Source organism: Taeniopygia guttata, chromosome 18, assembly GCF_048771995.1.
Source record: "Taeniopygia guttata chromosome 18, bTaeGut7.mat, whole genome shotgun sequence".
NCBI classification, from domain to species: domain Eukaryota; kingdom Metazoa; phylum Chordata; class Aves; order Passeriformes; family Estrildidae; genus Taeniopygia; species Taeniopygia guttata.
In genome coordinates, this window is record NC_133043.1 from 3679340 (window position 1) to 3699710 (window position 20371).

The 20371-nt window shown below is 40.1% G+C and overlaps 1 protein-coding gene across 6 annotated transcripts in view; it reads left to right on the forward strand.

Annotated features, from left to right (window-relative positions):
• The window catches only part of PITPNC1 (phosphatidylinositol transfer protein cytoplasmic 1), an 80045-nt gene that overhangs the window by 55372 nt on the left and 4302 nt on the right, over nucleotides 1–20371 (forward strand). For 4 of the 6 annotated variants that reach the window (XM_012578470.5, XM_072936975.1, XM_072936973.1 and 1 more), the window contains 3 exons: nucleotides 5256–5351; nucleotides 13415–13570; nucleotides 14263–14326. In XM_012578470.5, the coding sequence (XP_012433924.3) occupies nucleotides 5256–5351; nucleotides 13415–13570; nucleotides 14263–14326 (316 nt within the window). Of the gene's footprint in view, nucleotides 1–5255; nucleotides 5352–13414; nucleotides 13571–14262; nucleotides 14327–17535; nucleotides 17655–18098; nucleotides 19491–20371 lie in introns of those variants that run through there. The other 2 variants (XM_072936972.1, XM_072936974.1) reach the window with 2 other exon arrangements.

Consider the following 20371-nt stretch of genomic DNA (forward strand, 5'->3'; position numbering starts at 1 on the left):
CTGTCCCTGCGTGGCACCCTCTGCTACGGGGAAAATGTCTGCAAGGCAGCTGAAGGTACAGCAACGGCAGGGTGGGCTCAAGCAAATCATTGAATCACAGAGACATTCAGTTTTCCTATTTGTTGCACAAGGATCATTATGTTTGACTGATTTCTGTTGATTTGTTTTGGTTTGGTTTTTAGTCACAGAATTAATTGCTGCTGATATTTGGGCAGTGATTTTTTGCCATCTGATGGTGTCTGGGGAAAGCAAAAAAAAGTACAGCTTGTCAAATAATTCAAAGGTTGTCAATAATGAAAATTCACTGTATGTAAAATTTTCAGTGCCTTGCACTTCGTAGCATAACATTTTTCTCTGGAAAACTCAGTGTCTGGATCTTGATTATGAAACTAAAGTAAAAAAAAAAATTAGATATGGCAGCTAACAAGAAAATCCATTTCTAGTTTGGTTGAGTTTAGGATGTTTTTTTCTCTATTTTTGTCTCCTATCTAAGTAAAGTAGAACTAGGTTGTAACAAACTTGAATATAGCACATGGAAATTAAATGTAAATTCACTATTTAAGGCAACTGCCATGAAGCAGTGATTTCAGCTGAAAAGGATTCAGCTGTGCCCTGGTTTAACCTGCACCACAGGATCTCATTCTGGAAACTGTCAAAAGGATTGCTGGGCATCACTCAAAATATGGCAAAGTCAAGTCAAGGGACACTTTGAGGATGATTTTATTTGCACCTGGACTTTTCCTGTATGGTGGTACTGAGTATCCCATTATTTGCAAAGAAAAAAAACATTATTTTATTATTTTATTTTAAAAATAATGATTTTTAGAGGCTTTCCCCCACTCTACAAAGTCTGAAAATATAAAGGCAAACAAGTGGAAAGGTTAGTCTAAAATTCCTCCTGAGGGAAGAGCTCTCTCTGTTGAACTGCAGATCCTCTGTCCCAAGCACATATGGCTATCACAGAACATATGACGAGGCCCACACTGACAGAGTGTGAACAAGTGATATGGTTGTGCCTCTACTTTTTCATTTTTCTAAATGAACTATTGAAGTTAGTCAGTAAATCTGGCACTTGAACTAGATGTGACTTTAAAAATCTAATCCCAGTAAATATTATAGATAGTATATTGCGGTCTTGGAAACACAGCTGCTTTGACATAATTACATAAAAATCCAGTTGTCTGTCCAGAAAGCACAAATCTTAACGAGATATTTTATAAGAGATGGAATAATAGGGGAGTCATGACATGGAGATCAAAAGGAGCAGGAAGCAAGACTGCAGATAAATACATAACTGCCTCTCCCACTCTGTGGCACACAGGGATATTCCCAGCCAGGTCAGGGAGCCAAATTTTCTCTTCTCAAAGACAGATTCAATCTTTTTCCATAGAAAAATTGCTCCCAATTATGCGTGTCCACATAAATAGTTTTATCCCATGAACAGGTCCAAAATCAGTCAATTCCTGTAATCTCTGATCAAATAAATCTCAAAAGGAAATTAGGGAATTTAGAAATAGCTGAGGTTGGAGCATAACTTACTGAAAAGATACACACAATAAACTCCATGGTTAAGTTCTGAGTCTGAGTTTTCCTTCAGAAAAATGAGAGCTCCAGTGGAGCAGGGGACACAACCTGCTCAAGGTGTGCAGCAGCACACTGAGGAGCAGCCAGTGGTTCTGGCCATGGCAATCTGCAGAGATGAGAATTTCAAGGTGGAGAGTATATTTTGTGCATTTTTCTAATGGAAGAAAAGGATGATTATTGCAGTCCTTACCACAATTACAGCCCTGCCATGAATTAGCTGTCTCTTTATGGCCTTCTGACCACAAACTCCTTGTGTTTAGGCTGGGAAAAAAAGCATTTTGTAGTAATGACAGAGCCAAACACCTTTCCAACTGGTAATCCCTTGGATGATTCCTTTGCTCTTGAAGATGGAAAACAAACATCACAGGAGAGAATCATGTATTATGAAACAAAGCCAAGCCAGAGGCACAGATGTGACTCTTGGAGTCCTGGTGGTGCAGATGAGTGAGGAGTTTGCCAGTGTGGATGGAATCAATGCCTTCAGCAGAAACTGCCTTTATGCTGTTTATATCCAATCCAGGTTAGCAGTGGAGATTGGCCACAAAAGTTATATTTTAGATTAACTATATCTGAATTAAATTGAAGCCAACACCTTAGCCTAAGTGCTTGTAGAAAAGAGGATATCAAATTTCCCATCATATCCTAAGCTGACTTTCTGTTCTGACTGTGGCTACCAGGAGAAGCAAAGTTGGTAGGAAAGGATGTGCTAGGACATGTCCTTGTAGGGCAGAAGGAAAACAAAGGAATTAAATTTAAGTTCACCAGGACTTACATTTCTGCAGTATCCTGTGAGTTGTCTTTCTTGAGGTTCTGGAATCAACTGCCTGGGCGGGTTTTGTGTACTTTTGGTTTCTGATTGGTTGGTTTGGGGGGGGAGTTCAGTGGTTTGGGGGTTTTTGGTTGGTTTTTTTTTGTTTTTTGTTTATTTGTTTGCTTGTTGGGGGGTCTTTTGTTGTTTTTTGGGGTGGGGTTGTTTTGGTTTGGTTTTGGTTTGGTTTTGGTTTTTTGGGGTTTTTTTTTAATTTTCACCAGAAGACACCATTGAAAGTCATGAAGAAGACCCAGTTGAAACCTTTCTCCCAATTTCTGTCATTCTGTGGGTGATGTAGTCTAAATCATGCTGAGTTTTCATTCCTCTTAGGAAAGGGAAGTATATAAATGTTTTTTGTAAAAAAGCTGTCACATTACTTCCCCCAAAATAAAACCAAAACCCATGGCAAAAAGGCCATTTCAGTCTGAATGTTGCTCTTTGTTTTCCATGTGGTTGTGTATTTTAATCTCCATTAATTACTTGGCTTCCAAATGTAAAGCCTGTCCAGTTCTTTCCAATATAATATTTAATATTCTGTCTACTACATCATCTTCTTAAGGATACAGATTGTTCTCACCATTCAGTTTCTGCACATTTGCAAATACAGTTGCACAGATTGGAAGCCTTATGCTTCTTTTTGTGGCCTTTAATCTTTTCCTTTAAAACGTTTAAGTTTCTTTAGTGTCTTTGATCCCAGCCACAATAAACCCATCCTCCCTACAGGGTTTCAGGCAATCCAAGATTCTGTGGCTAGGAGAGGCAATAAGAGAATAAGAGCTAAGAAAGAAATAAGTCTTGTTCTCTAATGACTTCTTATTTTTGACTGCTGATAGAATGAGAAGATTAAATCTCTAGCTGCAAATCTTGTGAGGACAATCTTAGAAAGGGAGAAGCATAAATGATTTGACAACAAATTCTGCTGGCAAAGGGAAGTAAGAATGTCATTCAGCAAATGTCTGGAATAAAGGAAATGGTCAGAGACAGCCTCAGCAGCAAATAAGGCATCGTTGAAATGGTTGAAAAATTCCTCCTGGTTTTGGCAGATTTGCAAAGGCATCTGTCATCCCCACTTGTATCATAGCATTTTAAGGAGAGAAAAGGAATTTAGAACTATTTTCATATGAGGTGAAATATGTGGATCAAGTCTGGGACAGAGCAGGGCGCATTTCTTTGGATAAGATACTGGGTAATAATCTCCATTTAGGCCATTGCAAATTGGCAGAGATTTGCATGTGCTTGAATTTATGGGGCTTGTGCCTAAACCATGGACAGATTCAAAGTCTCAGCTGATCTGGTAATGTCCATTTAAGTGCCATTTCCATTATTTTAGAGAGATTATGGTGAAATGCATCTTATTTCGGAAATAGTTCGACTGATTTCATCTGCTCTGTATTTCTGAATTTGTTTAGGCAAAAAGCAAGTGAGGAAGCTTATAAAAGGTACCTGTATTATATATCTAAACACAGAAGTGATTTACATCATCAATGTACCCAATTCAGAGAAGGAGCCCTACAGGAGAAGGGCTTCCCTTCAAAGTTCCACTTTGTTCAAATAATTAACATAATTTTTTGCAAAACAAAAATTAGAGAAGGATAATAAAATAAATACAACCAGGTTGGAGTTTCTCAGTTCTTCTGCAGTTTCAGATGTGTGAACATGTTACATCCAGCTCAGTGAGCATTCAGTGCTGCCTGTTTTATTCACTACCAAGATAAGTTAAAATTGTAGAGTCAAACTTCAGCTTTTCCTGTATTTGAAAGAACGATTTCCTGAGCAATGTTCTTCCTACCAGCTGGTTCCTGTATTCACTGGAGTCCATTGCTCTTTTTGAATGCCTTAAATGGGCAGCCCCAATGCTTTCAGAAATAATGAAGTAGTATTTCTGTTACTAAAGAGTTGCTGGCATTTTGTGTTTTTAACTGTTCCTCTAGAATTTAATTAAATCAAGAGAGCATTCAGTACCTTTATTAAAAAAAAAAAAGAAAGAAAACAAAAATATTTTTGCTTCTTGGAAATATCAGCTATAGAACATTGTGCCCCAAAGGAAAAAGCACATTGTGAGCTTATTACTGATTCTGACAGTGGATGCACAACTTCCCTGAATTTCATGGCACTACTTCATTATATCCTTTTAGCTCAGCACTGTTTCCAAATCTCAGAATTGTGAGGAAAATGTATTGCAGACACAGTGTAAGTCACATGGGTCACTGAGATGCCTAAATAATTAAATTATGGACACAAGCACAGAAGGATACTGTGCTGCAGCTGCAAATGACCTGGATTTTCAAAATATCTCCATCATTCGCCTTGCATAGTACAAGAGGCTTGCTGTTCCAAATGAGGTCCTAAAGCATTGAAATGTGTGTGCATGGGTGGGCTGGGGAAGCTTGCAGCTTCCACTGAGGCAGTTCAACCAAAATTTTGATTTTCAGTGTAACAACACCTCAGTCTGACTGTTCCCAGCAAACACCTGCACATTGCTGTAGTCCTTAGAGGGGGGAAAACCCCCCGAGTCCAGAGAGTTGGGGTTTTTACACAGTGACAGGCTCTAGTACAAAGATTGAAAATACAGTAAAAACAATCCAAATTGTTGACTTTACTGTTTGTAAGCAAAGTCTCCATTCCAAAAAAATCTAAGGAAGAACAGCAGTGGGAACAGGAAGTGCTGAACACGATGTGAGCAGTAGGGTGGAGAATGTGTTCCTGCAAAAACTCGAGTATTTTACACAAAGCTGTTCAGGCACAAGCCTAAAATACATTCTGTTGCACAAGTCATTGAAACTGCTTGTAACAGTTATTCCAGGTGGATTTTGTGAGGGTGTTGTTCTGTAACAGCCTTGAATTTCTTTAACTCTTGCAGATTTTTGACAAAGAAGCTAAAGATCTGGAGCGAGAAATCTGCTTTATTGATATTGCCAGCGATGAGATTCCCGAGCGCTATTACAAGGAATCAGAGGTAAGAGGCAACTTGGCTGTGAGCTGGTGAGGAAGGGAAGGTAAGAGGCTTTAGAAGAGCCTGGATAGGAATCAAAACTGTTTTATTTTTGTATAAAATATCCTGGTCAGGAATATCTCAGGAGCCTTTGGTCAGAGGGGAAGCAGCCAGCAGCCTCTGTGTAGATTGCCCAGCACTTTCTATTGCAGATGATTCTTTGAAATACTTTCCTACCCTTACCAGAACACATCCTGTACCAGACCTTGGATATTCAGCTGAATTAGTCCAAACTAGAAAAGGCCTTTCCTTTGTATTATGAAGCTCAGTGAAGGGTTTGCAGATCTGAGCACTTTTAAACCCCCCTGCTGTCCTTACTTGCATCCCACCCACCTCAGTGAGCTCTGCAAAGTGTCCAAGCTCAGCAAAGGACAGATGTGCTGCAGTGACAAGGGGCTGATGCGCAATTGCTTGAAGGGAACAATGTCACAAGACCACGAGGGACTGAAGCACACTGCAGACTGCAGCAGATCTGCCAAAAAGCATCAATGGTAGCAGGCAGAGTCACTCTGAAAATTCCCTCGGAAATTGCTCCCGTGTATATTTGATGGAGCACATCTCTGAAGAGCGTGCTTCTTCTAGGTCAATGCAATTCACTGTTTGAATCAGCAGCCACCATGCAAATGAAGATGAGGTCTCAATGTTTTAATCTCAGAATGGATAAATGATGGTTCACAACAAGCAGCTAGAGAGGAATGATCAGATCTATGCTCGCATTTAATTTTGGAGATATGATTTGCCTCTGGAGCCAAGTCTATATTCATAGCTGGCAGTGAGTATGGCAGCTGTTTAACTATCTAAAACGAGACTACATAATCATTTTTAGGATAGAAAGTGAGGACTTGCCAAGGAATATATTTCTATACTATAGGAGACATGATTTTCAGACTAAAAATGTCAAGTACTTGTTATCTTCCATTTATATAGATCCTATTTTGAATGTTATGTACGGGTCATAAACCAAAACTGAGCCTACAGTAGAATGAAAAGTAATTTTATTACTTTCCTTAGATAATGAAATCTATCTGTTTAGTACCAAAAATTATATAACACCTCATGAAACAGCTTATTGGTCCCATCATCTTATCTGAGCTCCACGGCTTCTGGTTCCATTTAGAAATGAGCTGCTAATGGAACGGGTCAGCATTTGACTGTACTTTAAAGAAATCCTGTGAGATTTTTCATCTCATTCTCTGCACTTCAGAAATTGTAAACACAAAGGTGACAACCAGTTTTGCAACTTTCCTGCTCATTTTTAATAACCAACTATTAAGCATAATTTCCCTGTGATTAATCTCCAAATACAGAAAAACAAGCTCATCTTAAAGGAGAAAAGCATTTCAGAATCTTTGTGTTGCTATTTCAAAGACAAATCTAAAAACCTGATTCCAAGCGAAATGGAATTTTATATGGGTTTAAACTACAAAAATAGCCTGGCATCTGTTGTTTTTTTTTCTGTACTGATGGATGATTTTTCTGTTGACTACCAAATTCTGTTTCAGAATTCATACAGAGCAGTAAGAACACCTTTAGTATTTAACTTTGTACATGCCATAATAGTGAATAGTGAATTAATAATAATTGAAAATAATGGATCTTCCAAAGTTTACAAACTGTAGGGTTTTTATGCTACCCAATGATGAACATGAAGCCAAATTCCAATTTCTGATGAGGCCTCCTTCATAATTTAGACACTATAAAAAGATGTGTTTTTTTATGTTTCTAAATGTAATTTCCATCTGTTTTCAATCAGAGCAGTGATTCTATGCAAATGATAAAGGGTTTGTGTTTCCCAAATAGCAGCTTCAGATAAATCCAGTTTCTGTAAGCTTTTGAAAGGTATTTTAGTTGCACTAATAACAACAATTTGGCTGCTTTTAAATCATGTAATCTGAACTGATATGAAGTTTAGGGATTAAAAGTGAAGTGCAATCCTCAGGATTTAACAATTAGATCCCACAGGATAAATGTCCTGACTCCTATCCAGAAAGACCAATGAGAACAATTTTAACTTCAGGCACGTCAATAATCTGTTCATTTCAGTGGCTCTTTCACAGGCTTAAAATAAAGCAAGTTCTTTACCAGGGTCAGCATGTTTGGCAGCTTCTAGAAATGAGCTTTAGTTTTCTTTACATCCTGACGAAAGCTCATTCCTCTTCAATTAAAAATACACTTGAGATTTAACTGCAAATGTCATTATTTAGCTGTAATAATGCATCCTAGAAAGTGGCTTAAATATTTTAAAGCCTTCATACACTACTTCCTCTGCTTGCTCTGTGCTGGGACTTTGGAGCATGATGGTAGAAGAATAAAGCCACTGTGTCCTCCCACCTATGATCTAAAATGTAGTTTTTCAGTTGTTCTAACATGAATCTTAAAAACAGATTCCATTTTCATTTCCATAATAGTGATTCACACATAAAAAGACAAAATAAATAATCCTTGTATGTATAATATTACATTTGAGTTGAACAGCTCATTCTTACTGGTGCTGAGAGAGGAAGTGTTCCACAAAAATGTCCTGGCTAAAGGGAAAATGATTGAATTCAACTTTGTGCATATTTGCTTTTCTGTCTTTCTAAATATTAACTAAAATTGAAAAGTGAAGAATCCAGTTAGCTGGAGGCTTGAGGAGAGCTGTTGCTTCATTGCAGGACACTTCAAGGGAGCCCCTCCCAGTACCACTGAGGGATCTCTTGAACAGAATCATCCAAGAGATTTGAATGCCCTTAAGGATGCAGGACTTACCTGGCAGTGTGCACAGGAGGGCTGAAATCATCAGGTCTACAGTGAATCAGAAGGCAGTTTTGTGAGCTATTACAGACACTTAGAGAGTCCTGCTCTGTCGTGGGGCTGAGCTGATTTCTGCCTTTCTGGAAGGCTGGAGGAGGTGAAACTGCAGCAATTCAGGTGTCCTAAAGCAGGTGACCTCCCTTCAACTTCATGACCAACTCCATTGTGAAGTAGCCACATCTTAAATACAGGACTTTTGTACAAGTGTGGGTCTATTCCTTCAAGTTTTAAGAAGTTTAAATGTGAGGTTCTAAATGGAGAAAGGTTGATTCTAGATCCCAGCTAACAAGGTTGCCTGTTTGTCTGCAAGGAGCCATGTGTTTCCAAATCTGGATGTACATACTGCATCGAGAGCAGAATTTTGTATTTCTGTACAGAGAATGTACCAGCCAGGTAAGAGTAGTTGTACATTTTGTGAAGTCATTTCCTTGTGACTTTAGCACCCATGAATATGTATCACCAGCTATATAGACAGATATATTTGTCTGAAATATAGAAAAGAACAAAGCTGAGCTATGCTGAGGAGTGAGGGCCTCCAGTGAATCATTCATGAAATGAAACATTTACCGTAGCTGTGAGCTACTGAGCAAAATGTCCAGTGCAAACATATTCAAGTTCTCAGAATTAACAGTGTTTCATTTCCTGTTTATAACAAAGCAACGCAGAGCTGGACAAATGGAATAAACTTTTCAGGCTGCTTCTAAACAGATTCCATGCAGCTGCTGCAGTTTTCTTCTTCCATTGCTGGCCTTTCTCCTTTAGCACAGCTGCTCTGTGATAGGTCCACCTTGGGCCTGCCCAAGTGCTTTCAGAGTGACAAAACCTCTGTCACATCACTGAATGATGGTAGCTGAAATAATCCAGCTGCCTCAGCCCCCCGGTAAGTGTGGGCACCGTGACAGCACAGGAGTTCAGTGAAGTACATGAAAAAGTAAGAACATTTCCTATTCCTTACTCACTTAGTCTGTGAGTTCACATAAAGGCTGGCTGGGTTATCATATTTTAACACCTCAGAACTGTCCCAGTATTTACAGTTCTTAAGTATTTAGCTGGATCTTCCAGAAAACACCATTTAATGGAAATTTTTTTAAAGTCCTTAAAAAATTACTCCACATAAGTGTCTGTGGTAGCATCTCTGCATCAATATATCTTTTCTGAGCCCTGGTATAAAAGCTGAAATCTAAAACCTAGCAACTACAGCTGATGCTAAAATGCCAGATGACATGTATTAAACCCATGATTGGTTCTGAAATTCAAGATGAAACAAAATAGTCTTCAGCATAAAGAGGTAAAAAATGATTGCACTTCAAAAGCACCATGATATTGCCATAGGAGTCTGAAAAAATTAATCCAGGCATTAAAGAGAAGGAATGATCTGTTTCAGGGACGTCTGGGTACTTCACGGAGAGAACAGGATGCGTGGCACAAGCAGGGTGCACTTTCACCTGTGGCAGGAGGCTCAGCCTGGGGACCCTGGCCCGTGCTGGAAGGGCCACACAAGCAGCCAGGGGACACAGGAGGGTGACAAGGGTGTCCCATGCAGGCTGCCAGCACACACAGGGACGCGCTGCCAGCTCCAGGCTGGAGTGGCAGCTTCCAAGCAGGCCTGGTACCATGGCAGAGCTGAGGGCAAGTGTGCCAGGCAGATTTGGAGGTTTTCTGTAAACAAGAAATGCATTTCATTATTTAACTCCAAGTACAAAGTAACAGGTCAGAATTAACTGTGAAAAGGCAGTGCAACAACCCAGCGCTGTGTTTGCTTCCTGGAAAGGGCGTTACCACTCCATGTCTGATGCCCCTGACGTCTGTGAGGAAAGTTAAGTAAATAAATGCTAAATGATAAATAATAGACTCCATCAATAAACAGATTGACTCACGGTCTAAGTAATAAAATCTGGGAGAGTGCTATGTTTGAATCCATATCCCACACACAGAGGCTTTTATTTCATTGTAATTTTACATTTCATTCTCAACTAAGCCCAGCTCACGGGTTATGATGTTTCTGCTCTGTTGGCAGCAGTGCTATTTTTAAATCACTCTGCACCTGGCAATAATGTATTGCAAATACAGAGTAGGTTTTGCTCCTCTAGCAAAAGGATTTGCCAGATGGGCTTTCCTAATAAATTGTGTCTGATAAAAGGACAAGAAGGTTATTTAAACAAAAAGATTTTAGCTATGCCATTACATTTAAAACAGATTGAGGATTTTGCCAGTAGATAAATCAAGGAGAAAACAGTGAATAGACACAGTATTCTTTCGATGATGTCTTCTCTAGGAAGAAAGGCATGGGTATCTAAAAGCAAAAATAAGGAACACTCAAAATTAATTATCTAATTATAACATAAAAGTGGGGTCAGAGCAAAGTTCAGCTTGCACAGCTTCTAGTTAGAGGAAGAAAAGCTTCAAGTATGTGTGCCACAAGTAATGCTGAGAGAAGCAGTGCTGGGTACCAACATAATTTCTGTTTGTTTTTAATAGAAAATGATCAGCCCTGCTTCATTTTTTTGTTATAGAAGGACCTTATGTGCCTAATTGCAGAAACAATTCCAGGTTGTGAGTCTTAATTTAGCAATTTGAACCCACGAGTAAGGCACATAAAATTATTCTTGTCCAAGTTCTCATTAATTTCTGTAGGCTTTGGATCGGGCATTGAAGAGCAAAGGATGAGGAGTCCTGGTTCCACCAAAGTCCCTCTGGCATGGCCTGCTGTCCATGGCTGTGATCAATAGCAGAGGCCTAGGAAAGCTATAAAAATGTAGATGTGAATGTAGAGATTCTTCCCCTAAAAGCTTCCTTGTGTCATCCATAGCACAAGCACTTGCTGAGACAGAATTTGTGTGTTTCTAAAACAGTCAAGATGCTGTTAAACATGTAAATTCTTATCAGTTGGGTTAAAGCCCGGGGATATTAGTTTTCCTTACAAGAGCTCACCTGTGTCAAACATTTGTGCCCTTTGAGCTGATGGCCCAGACATGGAATTCTCAAGCTGACTTTGCCCAATGTCACAATGTGCCTTGCATCCCCCTGCTTGGCTCTTGTGCAGCCTTTGAGTCTCAGGAAAGTCTTTAGCACCTTGATCTTTCTATAGCAGGCTGGAAATTTGTTCCTCTGAAGTCTGGCTTCCATTCTTCAGTCTGCAGTTTTATAGTATCAATATGTTAATGTGTCTGGAGAGGCAGGAATTTCCCTAAGAGCTGTTTGATGTGAGTTGCTGAACTGGCTCTTCCCATGGAGTTCTCCAGCCAATTTGTGACTAATCCTCATGTCCTTCAAGAAAAACAGAAGGATTAAGGGATGCAGAGGTGCCATCTCAGGGTGCTGTTAGGGGAAATTGCACCTGGGAGTGATGTCATGGATCAGTTGCATTGCAGCTGGTGGGTGACTTGAGGGCCACCAAGTTCAGAGTGATTCCCACTGTGTGTCCCTTTGTCTGCTGGGTTAAACTCACCAAACCAAACACACCCAACTCATAAAACCAGTGATGCAGGGCAGTTGGGCAGTTATTCATTATTTCATTTTTAGTTAGAATTAACTGATATTTGATACTGGCTCAAATTGATTACATTAAATCCCTTTGGACTGCACTGAAGTTATTCCATTATAGTTCTGGTTATCTCTGAAGGATTGTAAATTACAACACTCAGAATTCTTGACGTGTGTATCTGAAATGCTGAATCAAGGCAATGGCTCCATCACACCAGCACTGTGTATGTGTGTAAGAAATAGCAGACCTTTACTTATAGGAAACTATTTTCCTTTTCAGAGATTCTTATTTCACAGTGGAATATTTTGCAGGCATATTTGAAATAATATTTTCTGTAATGATTTTTTTTTAAAGAACATCCAACTAGAATGTTATGTCTTTCTGAATATTATGTTTTCTTCCCTTTTTTGTTTTTATTGGTGTTATTATTATATTGATTGCTTCAGGCAATGATCAATTATTAAACAGCTCTTTCAAACAGAAAATGTGTAGATCCATCTGTGGTTGAGCTTTGTTGGGTGAGAAGATTGGCAGCAGCCTGTGACCATGAGCTGTTCTGTACAGGGGATGTTGCTCTGATAAATGATGATGCTGAACTGTTTTTATGGTGATTTAACATTGAAACCTTATTATGCTGTGAGCTCAAAGTCTCCCCTTTGCAAAGCCTGTGTCAGCAATAAAAGCAGTGACTTTCACAGGGAGGAAAGACTATCCCCTCATTAGAGCTTTGTAGGGAAGCTTTAATGCCAGAGCTTCAGTTTAGGATAAAACCAGAAGTCAAGAGATAACTGAACAGTAGGGAACATGAATGCTGGGTGATACATAAACTCACACTGAATGTAGCAAAATGAAGATCAGAGTAGTTATCAGGTTTTTGTGGTTTTTCTCCTGATTGTCATCCATTTAATGCATAATTTAAGCACGTTTAACTATTTTTATAACAAAGGATCTTCCCAGACCTTGGCACTGGGGAAAGAACACAGCTGAGCACTGCTGGTTACTCTTCAGGACAGATTTTAGAAGCTCCACTATGAACTTTCTGAAATTACATAATTTTCAAGTTCTGACAATCAGTGCTTAACCATAAATTATTTCTATGTACAAGATATAATTAGTAGGATTTGACATAAAGGGAAATCGAATTATACCAATATAGAAAATAACACTTTCATAGATAAAACTGTATCTTGTACAGATTAACAAAAATTTTAAAAATATGAAATAAGGCCCTTAATGGTTTTATGAAATTATGTTGTCATTTCAATTAGCTTAGGATGAACCAGTACACTTCAAACTGAAGATGGCATTGTCAGGGTCAGTGTTGGAGCGTCAAAGCTCCAACTGGACACCATTTCAGGAGACAGGCACAGGTGGAAAGTACAAGCAGTTCACACCAAGGGGTAGTGGAAAAGCAGGCTCTGAAGAAGGCACTTTTTTTTTTTTTTTCCCAAGGCCATAAATAACCCTTGGAGTGCGCTGCACTGTAATGACTTGCAATAACAGATTTTCTTACAGCAGAAAATGTCCTGGATGATATGCTTGTCAATGCATCTCCAAGAATATGCTGCCATTGATTCACTGCCAGGCTTGGATTTTAGGATATCCTAGTGCATTTTAAAAGTCAATTTCCTATTACTTTTTCATCATGTTTTTCAGCATGTTTTATGTCTTATCAAAACTTTTACTTTAGCAGACTGACAAACATGACTTCCCCTCCTGCATTTCTCTGTATGTTTGCTTTGTTTTGCAGGATCCCAAATACTTCAAGTCACAGAAAACTGGGAGAGGCCAATTGAAAGAAGGCTGGAGAGAGACCCATCAGCCAATTATGTGTTCCTACAAACTTGTGACTGTGAAATTTGAAGTCTGGGGACTTCAAACCAGAGTAGAGCAATTTGTACACAAGGTCAGTGAAACAGGAGCTGTTTCTTATCCTTCACGTAAGCAGAACTCAAGCACTCACAAGAATGTGGCTGTGGCTGTGGAGAAGCCTGGGAGCTTGGCCCAGTCTGCTCAGACCTCTCACAAGGTCTGAAAGAGCTGGAGCAGAGCCCAGGACTTCACTCTGGGTACAAATGTGACAAAGCCCGGAGCTGCTCAGGCCTAAGGTTGAGAAAAACTACCAATAACATTTTCAGTGCTGTGACCAATACATCAGCTGAAGTATTTCTGAGTACAGGGGTCCCATACACACAGCAGTGAGGTGAAGAATTCCTCAGAAACAGACAGTGGAAAAGTTTTCCAATCAGTCTACTAAAAATTCAATTCATGAATAGCATAACTACGAGGTGATAAAATTCTTCATAGTATTGACCTTCTATATGTTTGAAAAACTGAGAAGGGAAAATAAGAGATCTGGAATGTCAAATTGGCCAGAGATTAGTGGAATCTCTACACATTCCCATGCTAGTCAAAGCCATGATTCAGTGCTGGCAACAGACCCAGTTCCAGTGGGAAGCTGGACTAGGAGCCCTTCAGAGCCAGAATGACTTTTTAGACACAGAACTGTCAGAGGGTTTCTCACTTTCAATCCTGTTGAAAGACAGAGATGAGATGTTTTGTTGCTGCTGAGGCCTTTAACCCTTTCTTTGTTTGCAGGTGGTCAGAGACATCCTCCTGATCGGTCACCGGCAGGCGTTTGCCTGGGTGGATGAGTGGTATGGTGAGTGTCCTCCAGAGCCAGCCCCTTTCAGGGGGCTGAGACAAGCCTGGGACAATTAACAGCAGGTTTTATTTTGCTTTCATGGATCATCAGGTCCTAATGTGAATTGTTCATGGAGGAGGTGGAACCATGTTAAAGGTCATCTCCTTCCACCCCCTTCCATGGGCAGTGACACCTTCCACTAAACCAAGCTGCTCCAAGCCCCATCCAGCCTGGCCTTGGACACTTCCAGGGATGCTGGATTTAGGCAGCAGGCAGCATCCAGGGATGCCTTTCCATCCCAGCATGTCAGTGGACCTGCACCAGTGCCCTCACCTGCACTGCAGGCTTGTCTATATGGAGAACCTCGTGCAGGTTTGAATAAAGCTTCTTCTTAGGGCTGCCTTAACTTGCAGCCATTTCCATACTGCAGACTCCTCAGGCCTCTGACCCAACACATTTCCAGCTTTTTAGGAAAGTTTTAAGCTATTGATATGGATTGCAACAAAGAAAAGATGGAGCTTTTCTGAAAAAATATGTACATAAGCATAAATCCTACAGGGTCTGATTCAGCAGCAGCTGCATGCAAAAAGTGTTGGGAATCCATGAAGCAGCTGTGGGAATATGGGCACTTCCAGTAGGACAAAGCAGTCTGAATATCAAACCAGTAATCACATTGTCTAAAGTGAGCTCACTGGGTTTGTACCTTTTACATGCATTTTCTGTAAGACATATCCATCATCACAGCTACTCTTCAACCAGGTTCTGAGACAGGCCATGCAAATACCATAAGAATTTGGCAATATATTTAGAATGTTTATTTAGCCCCTCCTCAAGCCTCAGGAAACACCAATTTGGGCATTTCATGGGCACCTCTCTCGTCAGAGCTCAGAACCTTTGTGCATTGCTCAGGAACACTCACTGCTGGAAACACATCTTGGAGGTGTCACAGCCCTGCCATGAATTTAGACATGAACTCAGTGGGCTCATTGTTTGGAAATAGAAAAAAAAATTGGTTTTGAAATCACAGTGTTCTTATAAATTTAATACTTCATGAAAACCTTGTGCTGTAATGGTCATAAAAATACTGAAACTGCTAAAAATATATTTTTCTATTGGGATAGCTGTAAACTAGTAAGAGAATTTTATATCCAGTGAGAGAGTTCTTCAGAGCTAATTTTTTTAATTTTAGATTTGTCTCTTTTTTTTACCTGAAATAGAGCAATACATTATTTTTTTCTGTACCAAGTCAGGGAAACTGGTAACTTTAAATAAAACTGCCTGACTTCATGTAAAAATTGAGCCCATCAATTTGCTCCCAGTCTACTCAAAAATATCTATACAGTGAGAGATGGACAATGCTACTGAGGAGCAAAGTGTCAGCTGCACTTTGGCAGAGTTACTGATAATGATGACAAATGAATAGCCACAAAGCTAAACGTACCAAATAGGATTAGCTCAAAAACATTTCATTATAGATTTTCCCCTCCTAAGTCTAAAATCTCCCTGCCAAAAATACTCTTTCCACAAATGAAATATTGTGATACACAATTATCTTGTGGATTTTTCCTTGCCAGAGTGAGCCTTTTTACTGACTAATATAGTGTATTTTTAAGAGCTTAATTATCAGCCTAAGTACAAAACCTAAAAAATCTGGACCTAGTAAAATTTATAAAATAATCTAGTATCAAAAACATAATTTTAAAGTGTCTATTAACACCTTTCAAAATGAAAGTTTGAGAAAGACCTGGAGATGATGGTAGTCAGCTAAACTGAATCAAATAATCAGTGTAATAAGCAATGTATTATGTTAATGACTGGTTGCTGTTACTGACCCTGTAAGTATGAATGTGTTTTGTTATTTAATTTACTAAACTCTAGCTTTATTATTAAGAAATTCTATTTTCTCAGTGTTACTTACTAATAAAGAGCATGTTCTCTGCTTGGCAAAGTGCATCCCAGCATGTTACTGACACATCTTCTGAGCCTGTTTCTCATTCCAGACAACAGTAAAAGACTGAAAGAGTTTGAGTTAGGGGTATTCCATGTTTCCTTTTCAAATTCCTTGATCAAAATTTTAGACTGCATTTGTTTTTACTGATGAATTATGACATCATGCTGCCACTACAACAGCTGAAATTGTATCTTGCCTTAAAAGCTGCCTTACAAAATGTAGCAGGAGCCTCATGCACAGAACAAGGTGTGCTGTGATACAAGAATTCCCAAATCCCAGTGGCACATCATAAACTTGAGGAATATGGGAGCCTCAAGGGCAGATCACAGTGCATGACCAAAGGGACACCCATTTGCAAGCAGACTGTGCTAATAAAATGCTCTTTAAGTGTTTTGAGTCAAAAGTTGATGGCTGTTTTTACGAGGCTCTGAAGTTACCAAAGCATCGTAAAGAACAGACACTGCTCCTGTTTTCACTCCTCACTCCCCAGTGCATTCATGGAAAGCATGGGAATACTCAGAAGAGTCGCAGGTCAATTTTTGATTATTTGTGGTTTTGCTGGAGTTGTGGTTGATGACAGATCCTGTTGAAGGTGTTACCCATTGCCTGGTGTTCCACAGCACCTGACAGGCTGTGCTGGGTGACACCCAGCCAGGCTGGGCAGTGCTCAGTGATCCAGCTGCTGGATCAGCCTCATTTGTGGGATATTTCTAATTTTCATTATTCATTCAATTGCTTGAGGCTACACAACCATTAACATACTCAATATTAATTCACTTACCAGTTTAAGTGTGAGTTTCTGGAATCTAAACTGGTGTGGGCTCTAACACTAACAGTTTTGCTGGTTATGAGATGTACAATGCAAAGTTAACAAAATCTCTTTTTGCAAATACTGGAAAGGTAAGTCCATATTTATAATATTTCTGTATCTATCCTTTATTCCAAAGGATCTTCTAAAATCTCTTTAGAAGATCTTGGCCTTTGCCAAGGCCTGCACTTCAGTACTTCCTGCCTACCTTACATTACACAGATTCTCCTAAACAATTTCCACTCCTTCCTGTTCTCTGACTCCCTTTGACTTAACCTCGCACCTTCCTTGGCTGACACAACTACCTTTATGAGGCAATTTGCATAAAGCTAGTTGCTCCTTGCTTTTTAAAAGATCCTTTGTTGGCTTCTGCTGAAAGACTTTGTGTTCCTAGAACCTTCTTAGGAAAAAAAAATTAAGTTTGCACTGGATCAATGGAAAATGCCAACAATTTTGAACTTTTTACAGATATGACTATGGATGATGTTCGAGAATACGAGAAAAATATGCATGAAAAAACCAACATTAAAGTTTGCAACCAACATTCATCTTCTGTGGATGAAATAGAGAGCCATGCCAAAGCAAGAGTATGTCCATTTTTAAAACATATTGCCCATCCTCAGCCAATACATCTGTACAGACCAAAAAAGAGCAACCAATTGCTGATCAGTCAGTGGAATTTGGGGCGGTTTTGCTTTAATAAGAACAGAATCTTTCTCCATGAAGTGCAATCCTGCCTTTGGTTTGCACAGTAACTCTGCCACTTATGTGAGGGAGGGTGGGGTTGGGATCATATACAGCTCCCTGGCTTCCAGGAAAACACAATGCTTAAATTCAGTTGGATACATAAAGAGGAAGTTAAAAAGAATTTTTACTTTAGTAAAATAAAAAATAGTTTAAAAATGCAGGAGTTCACAGTGGTCTAGTCAAAAAGCCAAGAACATGGGGAGTGGAAAACTTCTATGGAACTCATAAAATTCTTTGTTTCGCCAGGAAAAAAAAAATCTAATGAGTTATTCACTCTTTTCAAGGTAACTTTAATGTCACCATCATTGATTAGCTACCAACAATGTGGGAAGTATTTTCAGAAGTGTGTAACAGTGGTTTGTGGAAAAGGACGGGTTGCTGTGTAAGTTCTGGTTCAAAGTCTGGAGATTTCATAAAGTATTAAATTACCTAATTTGGGCCCCACAAGTAGAGACCTAAAATTAGAGATTAATACTCTGCAAATAGAGAAGATGCAGCGGCCTTTGCTCCTGAAATGTCATTATCCCTTTATTTCTGCTAATGGTGCTGTGGAACTCAGTGCTGGGTTTAGTCATGAAATCAGTGTGGGGCAAGGCTTGAAGGGCTGCAAGTCTTTCCTTGGCTCTGGCCCCAGCCTGAGGAGATGTTGTCTGCGTGGTCCCCGGGAAGGTAATCTTGTGCTTCTGACACAGCAGCTTCACTGACACCAAGGTTACTTCTTAGTAGAGAATTAGTTCAGATTTTGGCTCTGCACTTCAGGATTTGGTTATGAATGAAGTCTGCCACCTGTAGTTTCCATATGGAAAAATTTTCGTTGAGGTCAGAACAAAAGTTGTTATTAATGAAAAAAAAAAGTGAACCTGATTCTTCCTAGCTCCGTGTAAGGACTGTTTTACTTGAGTGTATATCAGCAGAAGGAAATTAAAACAAATATAAGCTAAAAAGTAAAAATCAATTGAAGTGTTTAATGTCTGAATTGAAAATCAAGAGTCTTAGATGCTCCACTCAGCAAGACTTCACTTCAAAGGACAGTGCACTGAAAAACCTTCCTGTCCCCTTCATTTGTCCAAGACAGCTTTTGGTTCACATCGTACAGAATTCCTCAATCAAAATTCCTGGGATTTCAGTGGAATTTGGGACACTTTGAGTGCAGAAATGCTCGCCCACTGTTACAGGGTGTGAAACGAAATGTAAACCAGCAAAACAGGTTCAAACCTCTCTCCAGCATGAGTAGGTACAGTTCCCCTGGGACCATCTGTTTATTGCCAGCACTTTTGTCAGATCTGCAACAGGCGTCGTTCTCACTCCTAATGAGTGCCAGTGTGGGCTGGAGAGGTGCTGCAGGGGGGAGCCAAGGCAGCCGCACCGCGCTCGCTTTGGGTTATTGAACCTGATGCTGGAACACACAGAAAGCTGCCTCGACCAAGGCTGCACATGTCTGCGGTTGGGTAGGGGGAAAAGCATCAGCGCCCTGGAAGGCCAGGATTTTGTCACAGATTTGGTAATCCCCACTGTCAGTCCTGTGCTTCAGACACTCGAATATGTGAGACTTCTTAATTGATTAAAAGAGTACTGGTTTTATTTCTACATTTTTGAGCTTTCGTGGCTCAAAGAATCTATAAACGCTCTAATGAAATACTTCAAATTTATGAATTTAACTTGACATTCAGCAAAAATCTTAACATAGCCTTCAGTTGTCTCGGTGGGCGTCTAGCAGGCACTGCAGCCATGGAGCAGCAGGTTCCAGAAGAGCCGTGCTGATTTTCTGCTCAAGTTCCCGGTTGGTGGCAGATGTCGCTGGCGGGGCTGTGGCGGAGGTTTTGCCCGGCCCGGCCCCGCGGAGCCGCACGCCGGGATGGCGCTGCCCCCTCGCGGGCCCGGCAGCACCGGGACAGCTCCGGCTGTCCTGCCCGCCCGCTCCAGCCCCGAGCGGCTTTAATCCCTAATCTCATTTGCCGGCGTTCTGCAGGGAATTGAGCTGTGCGTTTGTCACTTGCCCAGCGGGGTGTAAGTGCAGTTTCCGGATGGAAAGTTGGAAGCACGGCTTTGAATGGTGTGGCTTTGTCAAGGGAGAGCGAATTCTTTAGGCTTTAGTAGCGGAAAATAAAACAGGCTCGGTCCTTGCATGAAGCTGCAGCTCAAATCAATGGAAGGAGTGAGAATTTTTCCCTTGGTAATTCCAGCAGATGAACAAACCATGACAACCCTTTGCCCACTTGGGTTTATAATCTAAATGAAAAATTTAAAACCCCTTTCAGTTGTATTTTGTTTGAAGTTCTGAAAAATGCTACCTGCTGACTGTATCCAAATGTACTCTTTAGTTGCCTGTGGAATAGCTGGATTTTCCCAGCAATTCCAGAGGCAGCAATCTTTATTCAGCTCAGACGCAGGTAGAGGCACCATTAGTAGGTGATTAATGTACTTAAAACTTTGTTTCCTTTACATTGCGCTCATGGTGCTCCAGTCAGCGCCTTAGAATGGGGAGGCATTCATGCGGAGAATCACTTAATGAGATGCATGATAAGCAATCATTCCCTGCTTTAGGATTTGGATGGAA